We start from the raw sequence: 23448 nt of genomic DNA on the forward strand, positions 1-23448 counted from the left end.
CACATGATAAAGTTCCTTTATATCCAGGACATGCAGTGCCTCATGTGATGGGGTAGAGACCGTTCCTATGTCTGGTCTATCTACATGTTTCATTCTGCCCCCCGGAACCCCCCCATCACCTGAAGCACTGCTTGTCCTGGCTACATAGCCGTTTAAAAGTGTTTTTCTAAACAGTATATGCTTGTGAATACACCCTGCCCCCTTGATGGGCGGCACTCCAACTTAATTAATATCAGGTTCCCAGTAATTTTTTCTTTTTTGGTTTTGATAACATCTACTAAGGCCCTATTCAAATCGATTCTTGGATGTTGAAAGAAGAGTGTTCAATTACTGCCTTACTAGAGCATGTCTCGTTGTGCAGTGTGCTTTTGGCATTCTTGTAAATAAATGGCACCTACTGCACACTCCCATCCATCTAAATATGAGGAATTCTATCCGAGCTGGATTTATTTGGAGGACACCAACTCCCTTACCCTACCAGTAAAGGTATAACAGCAGCTCGTGGTAGCACGAGTGGTGCAGTTATCAATGATGAATTCTGTAAAACAAGGAGAGGGGAAGGGAGAGAGAGAGCGCAACCACTCTGGTGTAGTAGGTTCCAACACTAACAAGGTTTCATTACAAAGAAAAGTTAAAAATGAACACCCACAAAAGTCGTTCCCCCCCATTTTTGGTTTGTATTATTTTTGGTCTGTATTATTGTCTTTGTTTATTCTATAGGTTATTTCTTAACTTCATTTATATTTCCCATGAGAGGTTGAATGCTGATAGAATAGCGCTATTCCTGGTGTTGGGGAAGTAATATTCTTTTTTATTTTTAGGGATGAATTCTTTGCCTACTTTATGTCTACCAATGTTCAGGTGTCATAGCAACTTGGCTATTTACATTTTTCCACACTTCCTTTTTCTGCATTATCTGCTACATTGTTCTTGTTCTATTTTGTGGTTCTTCTTGTTATACAATTATATTGTTTGTTTTCTTGTCTGAAATGAAGGTATTAAAAAAAAAAATCAGCATATTTTTGAGTTGTCTGTATTTATTTAAATTTTTGGGTAAAAAAAGAATTGAATAAAAAAAGTGAAAATAAGTAAAGATAATGAGCGTATTTGCACTGCACCAAATCATCTACCTCCCATTGTCATTTGTCAGAAACGCTTTGCATGTTGAGCAGGGCTCTACAAAACAAAAGGCTGCATGTGTCCCCTAGCTGTAGTTTGGAGATCAGTGTTGAGTTCTAACAAATATATCTATGTAGCACCATCTGTCAGCAGAATACATACAGTTTTGTCACAGATAAATTCATAGTACTTTTTTATGTTTCTGTCTCTTGCTGAAGGAATCCCATTTTGGATAAATTTCTTTGGCAATTTCCTGCCATCCCTGCTGCTGCTTTGCCTTGCTCTTGTGGTCTGGGTGGGCTGGATCATATAGATAAAAAAGGGGCCTCCCCAGATGTATCAGCACCTTTGTTTTTACCATCCTGGCTGCTGTGTTGGATGCGACTTCCTGTTTTGCAAGGCAGCATGGGAAGACTGTTGTCAATGGGAGGTGTTTGTAGTCAGGCATGATCAAAAACACGAGCCGCAAAATACATGAAAATTGCATCAAACCCACAGGCAAAACACAGAATAAACGCAGCACTTTCGTTTTGGATGTGGGTTCATTGGCATCTATTGGACCAAAAACGTAAAACGCTGCTGGGAAAGAAGTCCTGATCCTTTCTAAAAAATGTGCCCGCAGGAACCGCATAGTTGTGAACGTTACCCATAGGAAATCATGTTAAATGGCTTGCACTGTGTTTCTGAAAAACACAAGCTGCAGTAAGAAAAGCATGGGTGTGAACCTAGCCTTACTAGAGGCATATTCTTAAATTACAGTAATTGATTCCAGTGAATGCTTGGTGAATGTTACTTTCACAGATTTAATAATCTGTCCTTATGAATATCTTTAGTATTTGGAATGTAATAAAATGTTGGAATAATACTCTGCAGTAGTATGTGTGCCAGTCTGCTGACTTTACAAATGCAAGGTTGAAATCATGATGTAAAAATTCTGTACCATGATGCTATTTTATTTATAAATATTTACTTACATTACCTTGAACTGTTTTTTTTTCTGCCCATAGGTGGTATCCAGTGTGACTTTGAGAACTGCTTTACATATTCCTGTCTACATATGCTATGCACATGCTTCGTTACAAGAAGCATAAAAGACATGCAGATGGCCTTGCTGGAAGTGGTGTGGGTGTAATGGATGATACAGACCAAGAAGTAAGCAGTTTTACAGATCGAGCTTTTAGAAGTTTGTGTGTTGCTGAGGAAGAACCATTCAGTGATGTTCCCCACATACCTTCTCCCATTAGAGGAATGCCACTTTCCACAAAATACCACCTGGGAATTTTTAACCTTTCAGTAAGGAAGACTCAGCCCTTGGCACAGCTACCCACTATTTCACGACTGCGTGGAAAGTGGGCTCCAACATTCCAACCACTGCTTAACTGTGCAAATGATGGATTGATAGTTGCCAAGACCAACACCAATAAACTGTGTGTTCCTCTGCCCACAGGATATAAACCCTGCTCCAAGGTGTCATCTCTGATAAAAAGTTTTTATAATATTGAAAATGAAAGGCCAGAACAAGATGGAGTTTCACCCTCTAAATGTATTCCAAGATGTAAGATGAACATGGAACAAATATCTTCAGAACACAGCGAATTGAACAATGAAACTTTAGAATCTATCAATCCAGATGATATGAGTCTTCATGAACAACGTAATTTACACAGGCGCACAGCCAGAGAAGTATTTTTGGAGTCTCAGGAAGAAATTTGTCCCAGGCCTACCGCACCGCCATGTTCCTCAGGCTCACCATTACAAGATCAAGCCAAAAAGTTGGCAAATCAAAAGCAGTCCTTGAGAAAAACAGCTTTTCTTCATAGTGAAAATAGTGCATTTAAGTCATGGAGTGATATTAATAAAAGACACTATGGAGGGGATAATACTGACAGTCCAGTCCCTGGAACACCACCTATTCTGAGATCAGCAACACCATGCTCTCCTTTACTTCAAAGAACAACAACTGGAGTAAGAGCAAGGGATGCAGGAATAGAGGTAGGATGGGCCTCTCCTGCATCAACACTCTCTAATAACTTAGATGCTATTCAAATGTTAAGGACTGTTCCTCCACTTCCCAGCAAAAGGATGACAAAGCAAGGCAGAGAATCAAGTCACAGGGTTCCAAAGGTTCATGCAGTTGAAAAGATCCAAGCGGAAGATATGCAAATAGACTTAGGATATCAATCGCCTAAAGAGCAGCTCTGCATTTTAGCCAAATCTAACTCTCCTAAGAAATTAAATCAATCATTAACTACAAATCAGGGTAAAGAAACAGTGTCTAAAACATCACATCCCTTATCAAAACAAAATGAGGAATCTCAAGAAAAAGTCGATTTATCAAAAGAGGACAGGAAATCAGAAATACCAGCCAAAGCAGATGAAATTAAACTAACTAATAAACCCATGCCACCATCTGGAAGAATAAAAACATTAATACAACAAATAGAAAAAGAGTCAGTTACGGATATAGTTCCACTTCATTTAACAGAGAAAAAACAAGGTTTAAAAGACTCAAATGAGGTGTGTGTGGAGACTTTGCCAAGCACACTACATGCAAAACACCCAGACTCAACTCTCCCTTCAAACAGCAATGCTTGTGTGCCCCCATGGAGGAGAATGAATATTCACAAGATAGAAATGGAGGATAAGTTACTCAATAAATGTTTAAGTATGAAAGAATGTACTACAGAACAATCTAATGAAAACATGACAGCAAATGAAGAAGTTTCCTTGGAAGACAAGCCCAGTATCTCATCCTTTAATATTACAAATCTTTTAACTCCTGTAATAATAAGAAAAAACATACAAGAAGCTCTAAAAGAACAGCCAATCGCAATAACTCCTCTACCTGCTGATACAATGACACTTAATGATCAGGACCAAAAAGAAATTAGCTTGTATCGTAAGAGAAATGAATATAAATCCAAAGCCACAGGCCTACTATTTAATCTGAAAGACATGAGAAAAAGAGTAAAAAGTACATATAATCCATCAACAAATCTTCGTAATGGTTATGAAAATAATTATATAGCAGATGGCAAGCTACAAGATGATTCAGCTTATGATAAACAGGCATCAGAAGTTGAAAATGTTTGTAATAATGATCAGGCATATGTACCAAGGTCAACGACAGAAGAACAGGCTAAAGAGGATTTTTTTAGAAATACTTCTGATAACTATTTATGTTTGAACTCCCCATCACACCATGTAATACCATGTAAAGTATTTGAAAATGCAGAAATTCCTACAGAAGACACCCACACAGATAAAAATATCCATAACCAATATATGTCATCTCCCCATCTCAGTCCTATTGAACATAGTCTTAAAAAACACATAGAAGATCCTATACCAAATCTTTATCTTAAAGAAGATACAAGTGTAAACGTGGAACAAAAACAGGATGCACCTATTGAACCAGTTTGGGGGCAAAATGGAGAGGAATTTCCTCTACAAGAAGAAAATATTAAACCTGACAGCAAGCAGGAGGATCCATCAGATACAGTTTCTAATCAAACAAGTGTTTTCTTGGAACAATATGTGAAAAATGCACAAAGCTACACAAGGCAATCTTTAGACTCCAAAGAGGATGTAAATCAGTGTTTAACTGAAAGTGATGAAGGTGGAAAACAAAAGATAAAAAATGATAGCCTAAAGTATGATTTACAATACTATGCTGTTAGCAATGACAATATAGAGAGCAGCAGAGAGCAGCATGAAATACTAAAAGAAGAGACTGAAGTGAAAGTAGAAGTTAGAGAGCTATTAGCAAGTGATAAGCAAGGTGAAGAAAGTTCAAATGCAGAAGGGATTAAAAGACCATCTAGCATAATTCATTTCAAACCAAACTTGTTTAACATAAAAGACAACAAAATTAAATCATCACCTGTCACAAAATCAGTGAGGCCTCTATTAAGAAGTCTTTCAGAAGACTGCCTAATTTTCCACAAATTAGAAGACTATAGCTTTACAATAAGTAAAGGAGATCTTAGAGTAACATTACCTAGTTCATGGGAAAACAGGGATTCCAAAATAGACATAAGTAAAACAAGAAATATGCCAGCAACTAATGATAAACATTGGAAGCATGTAGCTACACATCCTGTATTAGAGACTTCAGATCACAACAACAGAGAATACAATCAAATAAAATCACAATATGAAGAAAGAGAAATTCAGGAGCAGCCCTGCTGCGTGACTCCCGATTGGAGAAAGAAAAAAGAGGAAACTGCAGAATTAGTCAAAATGAATAATAGCCCTGATATGAATTCACCATTGCTTGATAGGCCATTTTTTCATCCAGTTGAAACCTTTGTCTCAGAGGTGACTGGGCTGTCACCTGAATGCAACACCCTGCTTGTGCAACACGCAAGTGACTCCATAAAGGTAAATGGAGAACATGCAAGCTCTCCACTTCTTGACAGTACAAATTATTCTCCACTTGACAATGGACTCCTACAGCTAGAAGATGCTACTTCTTTTTTAGAAGACATTGCCTTTTCAACTATAACCAGCCCCATGTCAGAAAGTATTACTTGCTCTATGGTAGCTAGTCCCATGTCTGTTAATACACAAAGCTCTGGTTTTACTACAGCTCTTTCTGCATTAGAAGATATGCCAAGCCCACCTTTACCATGTGTAAACTTAAGAAATGAAAAGCCTAACCTCCCAATCAATGATGTGATAAATATAGTCCCTACTCTCTCTGACAATTTGAAGAACAACACTAGTGAGTGCATAAAGCAGCCACAGCAAAAAGCACCAAGCATAGACTCTCTAAATAAAGCTCATGCTGATTCTGCAAAACCACCAACGGTTCCTCCCAAAACTGAGAAAGCACTACGTCGTGCCAAACGCCTGACCAAAAAACGCAGAAAAACCGAAATCCCTCCAAAGATAAAGGAAGGGGATTTTCAAGAGTCTGATTTTGTACTGGATGTTCCATCTCCGGCCAATATCATCGCACCGTCAATTACACAACAATCAGATTTAAATGTGGGATCCTGCATATCACGTACACTACAGCAAGAGGGGTCAATTTCTGAAGCCTCAACCCCATCTCTTCCAATTACTCAACGCAAACTTTTGCAGGACCCTGATTCTGGACAGTATTTTGTGGTGGACATTCCGGTCCATTTCCGAATTAAAACATTTTTTGATCCAGAAACAGGAAAATACCTGCAAATGTCCTTACCTCCATCAGAAAGATCAACTCCAACATTGGAAATGTCAAACAGTCCATTTATGTTGTATCAAGGCCTTGCCCCAGTACCAGTTACATCCATATCATCACTAAAAAGAGCTCCACATATGTTAAATCACACTAGTTTGTACATTGGAGGGAAGTCTGGGGCATGGCATGAAGGAGAAGCTGACTGCTTAAAAATGCAGCAATCCATAGACTGTGATTCATGCGACCAGAGCATGGCAGACACTCCGCAAAGCATGGACAGAAATGCAGGCAAGACAAGGAGTCCAGATATTATTTCAATGAGAGACATAGATGATTTTGCAATGGAAGCAATCTCATGAATATTGGAATATTCTAGATGAGGCTATGATGCATACATACACATATAAAAAGCCACAGAGCACTTGTATTGACAAATGTGTATGACCACTTTTGCTTTGTTATTGCTTGGACTGGATAAGTGCAAAAAAAATTAACAAAATGTATTATGGCAGGTATTACACATGGTTCTTTGGTTCTAGTAAAACAAAACAATATGGGGTATTGAACTAGAGGAAAAATATGTTGTGTAAAATAGTAGGTTATTTAAAGGGAGAAAATGTGTGTTGTGTATTAGTTATTCCTCAGGCATTTATTACATTGCACATTTCATGTTATTAGCAATACATATTAAAGTTGGACAGAGCCATTACATCATAATTCTTTGGTTGTAATTGGCAGAGCAATCCCATTTTCACCATATAGAGGGGCAATAAAATAGCAAATAAGGTAAGCCTTGTAAATTTGGCAACTGTCATCTTTCTTGACCAAGTGCAAATTTGTAGTTGGCCTGAATGTGTACATGTAGATTAGTCTGCTTTGTGAGTAATCAAGTAATTAAAGTGGTTGTAAACTCCAGTCAAGAAATCTGAGCAAAGCACATATAGCACATACTGTATATCTGTAATGTTTACTTGTCTCTCCAAAGCTCTAAGTGTCGTTTCTCTTTGGTGCTTCATTCCTCTGTTATCAGCATGTGTCACTTCTCATAAGTACTGATAAGTTTTCCCAATACATGAGATAAAATATGTGTTGGGGAGGAGAGCTCAGCACAAGCTTGTCTATTCAGAACACTGTTTTGCTGTGTGTGAAGAGGGGTGTGTTCCTTCCCTCCAATCAGCTCTTACAAAGTGTCTCGGACCTCTAACTGCAGCTCTCTATCCCCTCCTCTGTGGTACTGAAAAATGCAGAAGGATTTTATCTGAAATCAGCACTTTTGAAGGGATGTGCAAAAGAGAAAACTGCAGATAAACAACTAAAACTTGTAGGAGGATTTGTTTAATCTCTGTGTATAATCTGAGGCTATTCACTTCACTGGGTATATGAGAGGGTTTACAACCACTTAAATTAATTTGAAAGAGTAACTGCAGTCTGCTTACATAATTTGTATTAAAAACATATTTGCCATTCTGAAGCTTCCCTCCAACCACTTTGCATATTATTTTATATATACTGTGACTCTGTACTTGCCAAATATGCTGCAGAAATCTCCCTCCACTAAGTCTGGCTGCAGGAATTTTAACTGTGGGCAGCTGAAACTGCTGCCTGTTCACTTCCTGGATTTACAAAGACAGACGGAGGCACACCTCCAGCCCTGCAGCTCTGATTGGCCCTCTTATGACTCACCCCCCTCCCTTCCTGGAAAACTCTCATGAGAGTGAGAGAGAGAGCTGTGCATGATGTCATAAGCCTAGCCTTTTTCCAGACAAGAAACAGGAAGTGGGCTATATAAGGTATTTACTGGCAGAAAAAAAATGTTTTACTATCCAAAGTTAAAACAACAAGGGCAGATGATTTAATAGATGGAAAGATGAAAAAATGACCGAAGTTACACTTTAAGTAATCAGGATGTATTAACTACTTCCAGACCGCCCTATAGCAGATTTATTGCTACAGGGAAGCCCTCCTGTGCAGGATCCGGTATATATACAGTGGGGACGGAAAGTATTCAGACCCCCTTACATTTTTCACTCTTTGTTATATTGCAGCCATTTGCTAAAATCATTTAAGTTCATTTTTTTCCTCATTAATGTACACACAGCACCCCATATTGACAGAAAAACACAGAATTGTTGACATTTTTGCAGATTTATTAAAAAAGAAAAACTGAAATATCACATGGTCCTAAGTATTCAGATCCTTTGCCCAGTATTTAGTAGAAGCACCCTTTTGATCTAATACAGCCATGAGTCTTTTTGGGAAAGATGCAACAAGTTTTTCACACCTGGATTTGGGGATCCTCTGCCATTCCTCCTTGCAGATCCTCTCCAGTTCTGTCAGGTTGGATGGTAAACGTTGGTGGACAGCCATTTTTAGGTCTCTCCAGAGATGCTCAATTGGGTTTAAGTCAGGGCTCTGGCTGGGCCATTCAAGAACAGTCACAGAGTTGTTGTGAAGCCAATCCGTTATTTTAGCTGTGTGCTTAGGTTCATTGTCTTGTTGGAAGGTAAACCTTCGGCCCAGTCTGAGGTCCTGAGCACTCTGGAGAAGGTTTTCGTCCAGGCTATCCCTGTACTTGGCTGCATTCATCTTTCCCTCGATTGCAACCAGTCGTCCTGTCCCTGCAGCTGAAAAACACCCCCACAGCATGATGCTGCCACCACCATGCTTCACTGTTGGGACTGTATTGGACAAGTGATGAGCAGTGCCTGGTTTTCTCCACACATACCGCTTAGAATTAAGGCCAAAAGTTCTATCTTGGTCTCATCAGACCAGAGAATCTTATTCCTCACCATCTTGTAGTCCTTCAGGTGTTTTTTTAGCAAACTCCATGCGGGCTTTCATGTGTCTTGCACTGAGGAGAGGCTTCCGTCAGGCCACTCTGCCATAAAGCCCCAACTGGTGGAGGGCTGCAGTGATGGTTGACTTTCTACAACTTTCCCGCATCTCCCGACTGCATCTCTGGAGCTCAGCCACAGTGATCTTTGGGTTCTTCTTTAGCTCTCTCACCAAGGCTCTTCTCCCCCGAAAGCTCAGTTTGGCCGAATGGCCAGCTCTAGGAAGGGTTCTGGTCGTCCCAAACGTCTTCCATTTAAGGATTATGGAGAACACTGTGCTCTTAGGAACCTTAAGTGCAGCAGAATTTTCTTTGTAACCTTGGCCAGATCTGTGCCTTGCCACAATTCTGTCTCTGAGCTCTTCAGGCAGTTCCTTTGACCTCATGATTCTCATTTGCTCTGACATGCACTGTGAGTAGGTCTTAGACAGGTGTGTGGCTTTCCTAATCAAGTCCAATTAGTATAATCAAACACAGCTGGACTCAAATGAAGGTGTAGAACCATCTCAAGGATGATCAGAAGAAATGGACAGCACCTGAGTTAAATATGAGTGTCACAGCAAAGGGTCTGAATACTTAGGACCATGTGATATTTCAGTTTTTCTTTTTTAATAAATCTGCAAAAATGTCAAAAATTCTGTGTTTTTCTGTCAATGTGGGGTGCTGTGTGTACATTAATGAGGAAAAAAATGAACTTAAATGATTTTAGCAAATGGCTGCAATATAACAAAGAGTGAAAAATTTAAGGGGGTCTGAATACTTTCCGTCCCCACTGTACGTGATTCTGCACTTCTGCCCTCAGGGGCTGCAAGTCACTTCTGCTGTGATTAATCACAGCAGAAGCCGATCTGCGGGTGCCGGGCACTGGATGTCCGCCAGCACCCACCAATTGTCAGTAAAACTCACAGAATGGGGGTCTGCTCCTGTCATTAGTACAGTGACAGTGCATATTTTTAGCACCGATCACTGTATTGGAGTCACTGGTTCCCGCAAAGTGTCAAAAGCGTCAGTTAGTGCCCGATTTTCCACCACAATCACAGTCCCGCTATAAGTAGCTGATTGCTACCATTGCTAGTATAAAAATTTTTTTTTTTAAATGCCATAAATACAGTACAATATATACCATAGTTTGTAGATGCTTATTGGGATTTTGTTTACCAAAAACATGTAGTAGAATACATATTGGCCTAAATTTATGAAGAAATTCAATTTTTTAAATGTTTTTATTGGATATGTTTTATAGCAGAAAGTAAAAAATATTGTTTGTTTTTTTTTTTCAAAATTGACGGTCATACAGCGTTGCATGACTGCGTAATTGTCAGTTAAAGTAACACAGTGCCAATCGCAAAAAAATTCCTGGTCATGAAGGGGGGTAAATCTTCAGGACGACAAGTGGTTAATTCTCCATGAATAATGTATTTGCATGCAATATTCAGACAAATCAAAAATGTGTAAGTAACCAAAAAATGAAGTTAGACTTACCGGTAACTTGTTTTCCAGGAGTCTTTCAGGACAGCACCTTGAGAGTGTGGCTCCACCCACTTGACAGGAAACACACCTCCACCAAACTTTAAAAGGAGGCTCCTTCCCACTTATCATCAGTAGTAGTAGAGAACCTCCGGCCCAAGCTGGAACACATAATCAGAATATGGTTAGTCACAGCATAGTAATTTAATACAATAAGTTGCTGCTGTCCTGAAAGACTCCTGGAAAACAAGTTACCGGTAAGTCTAACTTGATTTTTCCCTTAACGTATTTCAGGACAGCACCTTCAGAGGATAATAGAGACTTACCCACTTAGGGAGGGACCACAGCCTGTAAGACCTTTCTGGCAAAAGTTTGTTCACTTGCTGACAGAAGATCCAGCCTGTAATGACGGACAAACGTAAGGTAACTTGACCACGTAGCCGCCTTACAAATCTGATCTGGGGTGGCACCAGCTATTTCTGCCCATGTAGTGGCCTGAGCCCTGGTAGAATATGCTTTAATTCCCAGCGGGGGAGACAGCCCCGATAGAGAGTAGGCTGCTAGAATAGCCGATTTAAGCCATCTAGCTATTGACCCCTTAGAAGCTTGTTGGCCCTTCTTCTTACCAAAAAAAGTATAAACAGAGAGTCCGTATATAATCCTATCTGTGTAGATGGTTAAAAAGGGTCTTTTAACAGATAGGGCGTGCAGCTCACCAATTCTCCTTGCTGACGTTATTGCAACTAAGAACAAGGTTTTAAGAGTAATCTTCCTTAGAGAAATCTCTTGTAGTGGTTCAAAAGGTTCCTTTGTGAGGGCTTGCAGGACCACTGATAGATCCTAATTGGGAAAGTGCTTGGCCGGAGCTGGTCTGGACCTGGAAAGCGCCTTGAAAAATCTTATAACCAAGGGCTCGGAAGAGATTGGTCTTTCTAGAAATACTCCCAAAGCAGCTATTTGTACCTTAAGGGTGCTGACTGTCTGCCCCCTCTTGAAGGAATTCCAAAATTGACACTAAATTTCTTACTTTTCTTTTAGTCGAAAGACAGAAAGAGTTAAAGACTTTCCAATATTTAGCATAGATTTTTCTGGTTACTATTTTCCTACTGGAAAGTAAGGTAGTTACCAAGGGTCGTGACAGACCCTTGTTTTTTAACAACTGCTCCTCAGAAACCAGGCCGTGAGGCTTAGACTGGCCACTCCCGGATGCTGAATTGGACCCTGTAGGAGCAGGTCTTGCCGGAGAGGCAGCCGCCAAAATGGTTTGACTGCCATCTGTAGAATGGTGGAAAACCATGCCTTTTTGGCCAAAATGGAGTAATTAGGATTACTGCCACCTTCTCCCTCTGTATCCTCCTTAACACCAACGGGATAAGTTGGAAAGGAGGAAATGCGTAACCCAGATGGAAGTTCCAGGGCTGAATTAACGCATCCGTCCCCTGGGCCCTGTCGTTTCTGTGAATCTAGAAAAATACTGGGAGTTGTGTATTTTTTTCTGACGCAAATAGGTCTATTTGTGGTTGACCCCAGGCCCTGGTAATCATTGCAAAGATTTCCGGATTCAAGCTCCATTCTGACTCCTGAATCCGCCTTCTGCTTAGATAATCTGCCACTACATTTAAGGTACCCTTGAGGTGGACTGCTGATAAGGAGCGTACATGATTTTCTGCCCAAATCAGGACCTTTGAAGCTAGCAACTGAAGTGTTTGTTTAGGTAGGCTATGGTAGTGGCGTTGTCTGAGAGGACCCGGACATGGGAACCTTGAAGGATAGGAGAGAAGGCATCTAATGCTAAGGCGACTGCTCTTAGTTACCTCCAATTTGAGGACCTCTTTGCTTCTGTCCGAGACCACATTCCTTGCGTGAAGTCTTGGTCTAAGTGAGCTCCCCAACCCCATACACTGGCATCTGTCGTTACCACCTTTTCTTTCGAAAATGACCAAAGCAGGCCCTCTGACAGATTCTCCTGTCTTCTCCACCACCAAAGCGATCTTTTGATTTTGGTGGGTATTTTCACCTTTGCTTCCAGAGATTCTGTTCTGTGATTCCATATTCTCAGGAGAAAAGTCTGGAGAGGCCTGAAATGTAACCTTGCCCATTGAATGGCTGGTATGGTTGCGGTTAGGGTTCCTAGGTATGACATCACTTGTCGGACTAATTCCTGGCTTGCCTGTAAGGACGCTACCACCTTCTGGACCTTCTGGGAGAAAAATCTTCTGTTCCCTTGAACAGATCTGATACCCCAGGAATAGTATTTTCTGGGCTGGATTGAAATTTGACTTCTGCATATTTATGATCCAACCCAAGGTTTCTAGATGACCTTGGGTTTTTCCGAGGTCATCTAGCAGTCTTTCTCTGGAGGGGGCAAAAAGGAGTAGGTCGTCCAAGTACGGAATTACCGCAATCCCCTACATGCGAAGAGGTGCAAGCGCTTCTGCCATTATTTTTGTAAATATTCGTGGGGCAGAAGAAAGGCCAAAGGGAGGGCCCTGAATTGCAAGTGCAGAACCTCTTTCCCCAAATTTATCGTCAATCTTAGGAATCTTTGGGACTGCAGGGCTATGGGGATATGCAGATAGGCATCTCAAAGGTCTATTGATGCCATAAAGCATTCCTTTGTCAATAAATTCTTGACCGTGAAGATGGAGTCCATACGAAATTTTTTGTATTGGACTGATCTGTTCAGTGGTTTCAGGTTTAGGATTAAACGAAAATTTCCAGATGGCTTTTTGATCAGGAATATACGTGAATAAAATCCCTGATAAAGCTCCCCCTGTGGGACGTAAGTCATAACCCCCTGATCTATCAGATCCTTTAATAGGCTAGGGATTTTGTTACATCTCTTGGAAGATTTGTCATCAAGTACCTTTCTAGGGGGAGATCTGAAAATTCAATACTGTAACCCTGGGCTAGTATATTCAGAATGTACTGGTTTTCCGTTATGCTTGTCCAATAGGGGAGAAAGCCCTGCAGTCTTCCCCCCACCTGAAACCGGCTGTCATTGCGTCTTGCTGTTTGACGCATTAGGATGGAAAAGGACATTTCCTTTGCCTTTTCCCCTCTGCCCTGACCAATTTTTCTTTTTCTCTTGAGGCTTGTTTTGTTCCTGAGCCCTTTGAGGATGAAAAAACCGTTTGACTGGTTGTTTCTTCTTTTTGACAGGAAAAGATTTCTTTTTATCTGCAGTCCTGTCCAGAACTGAATCCAAATCAGGGCCAAACAATAAGTCCCCTAGAAAAGGGACTCCGCATAATTTATTTTTAGATGCTGCGTCCCCCTGCCAAGTCTTTAGCCATAAAGCCCGTCTAACCGAATTAGCAAGGGCTGCCGCCCTTGCTGTCATCCTGATAGACTCTGCTGATGCATCAGAGACATAGGCTATGGCTGCTGAGAGAGTAGAAAAAGAGTCAAGGATCTCTTGCTTAGGGGAATCTGCTATTATATGAGCTCTAAGCTGATTTACCCAATACTCCAAGTTCCTGGAGATGCAAGTAGTTGCCATTGCTGGCTTAAGGTTGCCCATAATGGATTGCCAAGTCCGCTTGAGCTGTTGATCCATTTTTTTATCCATGGGGTCTTTTAAGATCCCCATGTCCTCAAATGCCAGATCAGTAGATCTTGACACCTGAGAAAAGGCTGCATCAAGTTTTGGAACCTTATTCCAGAGAGCCCTTCAAATACAATAGTACTGAACTACCTGATTCCTATACTGACCACTACACTGAGAACTACACTGTCCCCTATACTACACTACACTGACCACCATACTACACTGTCCACTATACTACACTACACTGACCAACATACTACACTGACCACTATACTACACTGTCCACTATACTACATTACACTGACCACTATACTACACTATAGTGACCACTATACTGGCCACTATACTACACTGTCCACTATACTACACTATACTGACCACTATACTACACTACACTGACCACCATACTACACAGACCACTATACTACACTGTCCACTATACTACACTGTCCACTATACTACACTATACTGACCACTATAATACACTGTCCACTATACTACATTACACTGACCACTATAATACACTGACCACTATACTACACTATACTGACCAATATACTACACTGTCCACTATACTACACTGTCCACTACACTATACTGACCACCATACTACACTGTCCACTATACTACACTACACTGTCCACTATACTACACTACACTGACCACTATACTACACTACACTGACCACTATACTACACTGTCCACTACACAACACTGACCTCCATACTAAACCACACTATACTGACCACTATACTAACCACTATACTATACTAACCACTATACTGATCACTATACTACACTATACTGACCACCATACTACACTACACTGACCACCACAGTACACTGTCTGTTATACTACACTGTCCCTACACTACACTGACCACCATACTACACTGTCCACTATACTACATTACACTGTCCACTATACTACACTGACCACTATACTACACTATACTGATCACCATACTACACTGACCACTATACTACACTGTCCACTATACTACATTACACTGACCATCATACTACACTATACTGATCACCATACTACACTGACCACTATACTACATTACACTGACCACCATACTACACTATACTGACCACCATACTACACTGTCCACTCTACTACATTACACTGTCCACTATACTACACTATACTGACCACTATACTATACTACACTACACTGTCCACTATACTGTCCACTACACTACACTGACCTCCATACTAAGCTACACTATCCTGCCTACAGTCTCTCTCTCTCACCCCCCCGGCCAGTAACAAGACTCTCACGAGGGAGTCTCACTCACTCACTTTCTTCTCCTGGCCTGCATCGATCCGGATGAGGAGGAGAACACAGCGGCGGCTCACATTCTTCTCTCCCCTGCACTCTGCCTGCTGCCATGTTCAGTGTCCAGCGCCCTGTGATTGGGCATATGGGGGGTCATGTGCGGAGATGGGACTTCAGGAGCGATCGAGGACAGGCCAGCCCTATGCCTCACATGACCCCCATACGCCCAATCACAGGGCGCCGGACACTTAACATGGCGGCCAGAGCGCAGGGGACACAGGAATTGGAAATTAGGAGGAGGCAGCCAGTGACACATACTGGCGCCCCCCTAAATGTCACGCCCGGGGCCCCTGCACCCCCTGCACCCCCCACGCTACGCCACTGATCACCATCCTCATCCGATTCATAAGAATGAGATGGGGAAAGCCCTTCCTGGTTCAGAGGACCCATTTCTGCCTCCACTGCCGGGACTAACAGTGAGCCTTGAGAGGACTGTGAGGTAGTGGGCTGACTTGCAGATGGATTAGTGAGTGAGGATCTGAAGGATTGAATGGTAACATCCAATTCCTTTTTAGCAGATGCGATTAGATCACTGCATGCGGAAGTGGTTTCTTCCCTCACCAAGGAGTCAATACATGTTTGACATAAAGCCTTTTTCCAGCCTTCATTTAACTTAATTTTGCATGAAGGACATTTCTTTCTAATCCCAGGGTCAGAGCTCTTGGTCTGCCATGATAAGGGAAAAAGAGAGAGAAAAAAGACAAACCATCTTTTAGAGTCAGCTTGATTACTCAAGATGCTCACCACAGGTGCACAGTGAGAAAAGCTACCAGACTCATGTGCCCTGACAGGCCCCTCCGCCACCAGGGGGAAAAAATACCCTCAAACTTCACTAACATTTCTCTAAAGAGACCCCACAGTAAAGCTGAGCAGAAACAACAGTCTGCTCCTTACCTGGGCCTTGCTGGTGCCTGTGCCTGTTCCACTAGCTGCGGTTCCTGAATCCATGCTGAGGCAGCAGCGTGATGCTTGTGGCGAAAACGCCAGTTCCGGACACCAATAGCACCTGTGCACCGGACTGGAACCGGAAATAAATAGGCACCAGACCTATTCCTCCCTCCTCCCCTGCGCTTCTGGCGGAAATGACGCCTGGCGCCTGCTCCCTGGATGCCGCCCCACTTCCGGATACCTCACATCCGGCGGATGCAGTCCTCTGACTGCCCTTCCCAAGATGGCGGTGGCGTCAGGGAAAAAAACATGTGCTGGCAAAAAAAAAAACAAGTGCCTGTCATGCCCGACGCCCCCCCCCCCGGGAGCAGCAATACCTGGAGCAGTAAGCCGTAACCCGTAAACCTGTGGAAAATGGGAGGAATTGGCTCTCCTGAGGTAGGTAAAAATAGTGGAGTAGGGAGCCTGTTCTCTCAGGACAGAACCTTGAGAGCTCCAAACTCCCACATGTGTTCCCGCCGGAGGAAACACATAAACTGATGATAAAGAGGGAAGGAGCCTCCTTTTAAAGTTTGGTGGAGGTGTGTTTCCTGTCAAGTGGGTGGAGCCACGCTCTCAAGGTGCTGTCCTGAAAGACGTTAAGGGAAAAATGAGACTTGCAAAGCTCGCAAAAATTTGCTATATTTCCAAATCAATTCACTAATTTTCAGTACAGTTCAATAATTTTCTCAAACACTGCCATTTGTCCTCATTTACTTTATTGTTTTAATATATAAAATATTTCCCCAAGCTGCTACCCAAAACCACCAATCACCTGTTTGTAGCACTAGCTAGCACCAAAAAGTATATCACATATACCTCAAGACTAGTAATAAAATGAAAATGTGAATATACAGTATTTGCACCAAAAATTACTAATACATCTCTCCACTAAAAACATCAGATAAATCCATATAATATGTGTGATCCAAAATTAGTGAAACACAAAAACACTTTAAATGGCACTTCACCCAAAAACATCACAAACTTATAAACTCTTAAAGTGGTTCTAAAGGGAAAACAGAAAATTGTTATTAATACTCACCGTAATTTTCCTTTTCTGGTCCGTCCTCACGTCCAGGAGCGTAGATAAGGAGGGGGGTCAGGGGTGTTCAAACCCCCCCCCCCAGAGCATCCTGGCAAAATGCCCATATAGTGTCTCTGCTGTTTAGTAGACATGTGCAATCTGGTTCATAATAAATCAAAATTTGGCCGAATTTGAATACTTTGAATTTCAACTAATACGAAAGAAATGATAGTGAATATAACGAATGAATTTGACATGATTCGGTAATTCGTTAAAGATCTAATGAAACAAAAGGTCAATTCAAAGTAAATCTTACAGTCCAATCAGCTGATTAATTTTGTGCTGGAGGTTGGATTACTGGCAAAGTGCATTCCTGAGAACTGAGTGAGAAGGGTGTTGTATTGTATTTGAGCAGAGGAGAATTGTGTGTGTTAATAGATTCAATAAACAAATGACTTTCCAAACTACGAATCATTATCAAGAATCAATATACATACATAAATTTCGAATTTCAACTAATATGAAAGAAATTATAGCGGATATAACGAATTAATTCGAAATGATTCGGTAGTTTATTAAAGATCTAATGAAACAAAAGGTCAACTCAAAGTAAATCTTACAGTCTAATCAGCTGATTCATTTTGTGCTGGAGGTTGGATTACTGTCAAATAGGGATGAGCTTTCTTTTCGGGTTGAACATGAGTTCGACTCGAACATTGGCTGTTCGCCCGTTCGTTCGAACATTATTAGCTGTTTGCGCCAAATTCGAGCAGCGAGTAACGGCCCATAATGCACTGCGGGAGCACAGTGCATTACTGTATGATGATTGGCCAGAGCATGCACCATGACCTGCATGCTTTGGCCAATCACAGCGCCCTCAGCTAAGAGAGCCATAATTGGCCAATCATGGCTCAGGGGGACTAAGTCCATGCCCCACACTATATAAGGCCGCCTGCACGTCTCCCTCGTGTAGTGTGTCGTTGGTGTGGACGGAGAGAGTGTCATTTAGATTGAGCAGGCAGGCAGATTATTCAGTTAGCTGCAGTGTATTTAATATATATATATATATATATATATATATACATACACACACACAGTCAGTCTCCTATATATATATCCACTGCATACAGTTTAGCTATATCTCAGTGCAGTCCATTCCTGGTGTACTGTTTCTAATATACTTCAGGCAGGTAGGTGATTCAGTGAGCTTCAGTGTTATCAGGAACCATGAATCAGACCGAGACAAATTATAGTTAAATCACACTTGTTTAATAATAATACTAATAAGGTAAACAGAGTAAGAGTACTCAAAACAAACCAGAGTCGGGTAACCAGATTGGTTAGTCAGCCAAGCAAATGTCAGAGAGCCAGAGATAAACGTAGTAGTACAGCAAGCAGGATCAGGAGCCAGAAGGAACGTCAGTCGAGCAAGTCTTCAACAGGAACGCAGGAGAAAGTCACTGTGATGTTGACAAAGGCGAAGGCAGAGATCAAGTGAGCTGGACGACTTTAAGTAGGCAGGACTGACGAGCAGAATCAACAATAGCTGGGTAACTGTCGAGAGAAATGGGAGTTGGCAATTAGCTGACAGCTGAGAGGCCAGCTCAGAGAAGGAAGGGCTAAGCCCAGCCCTGACAGTACCCCCTCCCCAACAACCCCTTTACCCCAGAGGACCACCGGGCTTGAGGGGAAAATGTCTATGGAAATCCTGGGGGTGGACAGGGGCATGTACATCCGAGGATGAGACCCAAGAGCGTTCCTCTGCACCAGGTACTGTATGCGCCCACAGAACCTACGGGAGTCAACAATGGATTGTACTTCATACACCTCATGGTTCTCAACCTGTATAGGGTGAGGACGTGGCACCGAGGTGGTAAAGCAATTGCAGACCAAAGGTTTCAATAAGGAGACATGAAACACATTTAAGATGCGTATACTAGGAGGAAGGTCCAAGGCGTAAGCCACTGGGTTAATCCTGCGAAGGATACGGAAAGACCCAATAAAACAAGGTGCGAACTTCAAAGAAGGAACACGAAGTCGAAGGTTGCGAGACGACAGCCAGACTCTCCCCAACCTGGTAGGAAGGTACAGGCAGGCGTCTGCGGTCAGCATAGAGTCTGTACCTATCGTTAGCATGTTGCAAAGCCTCTGGACTGATTGGCTCATTCTGCGGCCCCATTAGACTGCGGGTGATATGCAGAGGAGAAAGTAAACTGAATTCCCAACTGTGCCCAAAAGGCTCAACGGGAAACAAACTGACTACCCCTGTCTGAGACAATTACCTTGGGTAGCCCTTGTAAGCGAAAGATCTCCCGAGCAAAAATTGAAGCCAGTTCCTTAGAAGTGGGCAACTTCTTAAGTGGAATACAATGACACATCTTTGAGAACCAGTCAACCACCATAAGGATAACAGTGTTGCCTTGGGAGTTGGGTAACTCCACAATGAAATCCATAGACAGGTGGGTCCAGGGCCTCTCTCCATTGGGTATGGGTTATAGGAGGCCCACTGGAAGGTGTCGTGGAGTCTTACTCTGAGCATACACGGAACAGGCAGCTACGAAGGCAGTTGCATCAGCCTGTAGACTAGGCCACCAGAATTGTTGGGAAATGGCCCAAACGAGTTGATTCTTCCCAGGGTGGCCTGCTGCCTTGGGAGAATGGTAAGTCTGGAGCACGGCAGTACTCTCTCTGGGACAAAACATCGGTCGCAAGGTTTCTCAGGAGGAGCATGGACCTGAGCAGCAAGAATTTTGTCACCCAAAGGAGAAGTAAGACTGGTGCGAACCGTAGCCAGAATACGATCAGGAGGAATCACAGGAACCGGAACCGACTCCAACTTGGAAGTTGAGGAAATTTGTCATGACAAGGCATCAGCCCTTACATTCTTAGTACCGGGTAAGAATGAGACAATGTGATTAAAACTCGACAAAAAAAGAGCCCATCGTGCCCTTCTGGGAGAGAAGCGCTTAGCCTCAGACAAGAATGTGAGATTCTTATGGTCAGTAAGAATGAGAACTGGCACAGTGGTACCTTCAAGGAGATGTCTCCATTCTTTCAGGGCTAAAATGATCGCCAACAGCTCTCTGTCACCAATCTTGTAATTGCACTCTGCAGGTGACAATTTCTTGGAAAAGTAGCCACACGGATGCATAGCGCTCTCAGAGTTAGGACGTTGAGACAGTAGGGCGCCAACTCCAGTCTCAGAAGCATCAACTTCTAGGATAAAAGGCAACATAGGATCAGGATGTGCCAACACAGGAGCAGAAACAAAGGCAGCCTTAAGACTCTCAAAGGCCTTAATGGACTCTGGAGACCAACTCTGTGGGTTACCGTCCTTTCTGGTCATATCAGTCAGGTGCTTGACCAGAGACGAGAAGTTACAAATAAACTTCCGATAATAATTGGCAAAGCCCAGGAAACACTGCAGAGGACGTAAACCCACGGGTCGGGGCCACTGTAGGACTGCCGAAAGTTTATCTGGGTCCATCGAAAAAACAGCAGTGGAAATGACATAGCCAAGAAACCTGTTCACAATGGAACTCGCACTTCTCCAGTTTACAGTAGAGATTGTTTTCTCTTAGTTTCTGAAGCACACGGCAGACATCTGTGTGGTGGCTCTCCAGGGACTTGGAAAATATGAGGATATCATCGAGATAAACCACCACACATAACTGCAACAAATCTCGGAGGACATCATTAATAAATTCCTGGAAAACTGCCGGGGCGTTACAAAGGCCAAAAGGCATTACGAGGTACTCATAATGGCCTGTTCTGGTATTAAACGCAGTTTTCCCCTCGTTGCCCTCCTTAATCTGCACAAGATTGTATGCCTCTCTCAAATCAAGCTTCGTGAAAACCATTGCTCCCTTGAGGCGGTCAAATAACTCTGTAATCAACGGAATCGGGTAGACATTCTTAATCGTGAAACAATTGAGACCCCTATAATGAATACAAGGTCTCAATTCACTGCTCTTCTTCTTCACAAAGAAGAAACCAGCAGGAGACTAGGATTTGCAGATGAAACCTTGAGAAAGTGCGTCTGCAACATACTCCTCCATGGCCTTATCCTCCAAGACCGACAAAGGGTAAACCCAGCCACGAGGGGGTATGGCACCAGGTTGAAGGTCAATTGCACAATCATAAGGCCGGTGTGGAGGCAAACTACCGGCTTGACCTTTGTCAAAGACATCACTAAAATCGCAGTACTCCTCTGGCAAGGAGTGGAGTGAAGAGGTGCACAGGACCTTGGCTACCTTCTGGAAACATTTCTCACTGCATTGTGGTGACCAGGAGAGAACCTCAGCATGGAGCTAATCGAAAGAGGGGTTGAGCCTCTGTAACCAAGGATAACCAATAACCAGAGGAAACCTAGGTGAGGAAATAACTTGGAATTGGATTATCTCATGGTAAAGAGCCCCTACGGCCATGGACAATGGAACCGTCTCATGAGTCACATGGGAAGGCTGTAGATGTCTTCCGTCAAGAGCCTCAATAGCAAGTGGTGTGTCACGCCGCTGCAGCAGAATCGAGTGCTGCGATACAAAGGCAGCATCAATGAACAAGCCAGCAGCCCCAGAGTCGATTAGAGCCTGTATCTCGATGGACGACTCAGCCCTAGAAAGGGTGACCGAAACCAGGGGCTTATCCTTCTGGATAACTGGGGACAAAACAACGCCACCTAAGGTCTGTCCATGACAGGACCTCAAGGTTCAGGCATTCCCTGGACGGGTAGGACAAGACTTTAAAAAGTGACCTGCCTGACCACAATAAAGGCACAATCTCTCCCTCCTCCTAAAGGCTCTCTCATCCGCAGAGAGACGCTTGAAGCCCAAGTGCATGGGTTCATCTTCACTGACCGACTTGGTACCAGGAGGCATGGGAGGTGAGGGAGGCACGGGTGGGACTGCAAAGCTCAGAGACAAATGTATAGGAGGCTTCCGCAAGTGCTCCTTAAAAGAGAGTCTTTCTCTGAGTCTGGAGTCAATGAGGATGGCAAACGTGATCAACCAGCTCAGTGGGTATATCTCAGGCTGCTATCTCATCCTTGATAGAATCCAAGAGACCATGAGAAAAGGCAGCCACGAGGGCCTCATTGTTCCAAGCAACCTCTACTGCCAGAGTACGGAATTCAATGGCGTAGTCGGCAACAGTTCTCGTACTCTGTTTGATGGACATGAGGCACTTGGCAGCAGAAGCGGAGCATGCGGGAACGTCAAATACCCTTTTAAAGGAGGTCACAAAGTCAGGGTAACTCAAGACAACAGGTTTTTGCGTCTCCCATAGAGGGTTTGCCCAGGCCAAGGCTCTCTCAGAAAGCAAAGATATCACAAAACCTACTTTGCTTCTGTCCGTGGGAGACACCTGGGGCAGCATCTCAAAGTAAATCTCAACCTGGTTGAGAAACCCTCTGCATTGAACTGGATCGCCCCCAAATTGCTGGGGAACTGGCAGACATACCTCTTATAGAGGTAATACTCGAGGCGGGTGGCTGCACAGAGACTGACGCAGCAGCAGGGGTGGCCACAGTGGGAGTTTCCAGGTGAGCTGTGCGACTCAGGAGCTTTTGTAATGCTATGGCAAACTGATTCATGCGGTGATCTTGCTCATCCAATCTGGAAAAAATATTACCAACAAGTGGATTGACTGTATCTTCTGAATTCATGGCCTTCGCCTACTATCAGGAACCATGAATCAGACCGAGACAAAGTATAGTTAAATCACAGACTATAGAAACACAAAAAATCCACGCTTAGGGAAAGGAGAACTGCAGCCCCCCTAAATGGGAACACCACTTGAGTGGGGTCCTAAAACATTAAAAACTCTATTCAGGGGAAATGGCGCTGTTCAGATAGTAAATTTAGAAAAAACTATATGTGAAACCAATCCACTACTGTGAATATTGCCAACTCTCCAATAAAGTGAACGGTGTATAAAAATTATAAATCTACATGCAAAACACAAAAAATTATATATAAAAATGGGACGTGAAAATTATATGTATGTGATATA

General features: G+C 42.7%; 1 protein-coding gene across 1 annotated transcript in view; it reads left to right on the forward strand.

Annotated features, from left to right (window-relative positions):
* Nucleotides 1-6974, forward strand: part of LG08H10orf71 (linkage group 08 C10orf71 homolog) — a 500839-nt gene extending 493865 nt beyond the window's left edge. The window contains exon 3 of the mRNA XM_073596964.1: nt 2127-6974. Coding sequence (XP_073453065.1) covers nt 2182-6648 — 4467 coding nt within the window. The 5' untranslated portion in view covers nt 2127-2181 and the 3' untranslated portion in view covers nt 6649-6974. The remainder of the gene's footprint in view (nt 1-2126) is intronic.
* The last annotated feature ends 16474 nt before the right edge of the window (nt 6975-23448 follow it).

This window comes from Aquarana catesbeiana, linkage group LG08 (genome assembly GCF_042186555.1).
Source record: "Aquarana catesbeiana isolate 2022-GZ linkage group LG08, ASM4218655v1, whole genome shotgun sequence".
Taxonomy (NCBI): Eukaryota; Metazoa; Chordata; class Amphibia; order Anura; family Ranidae; genus Aquarana; species Aquarana catesbeiana.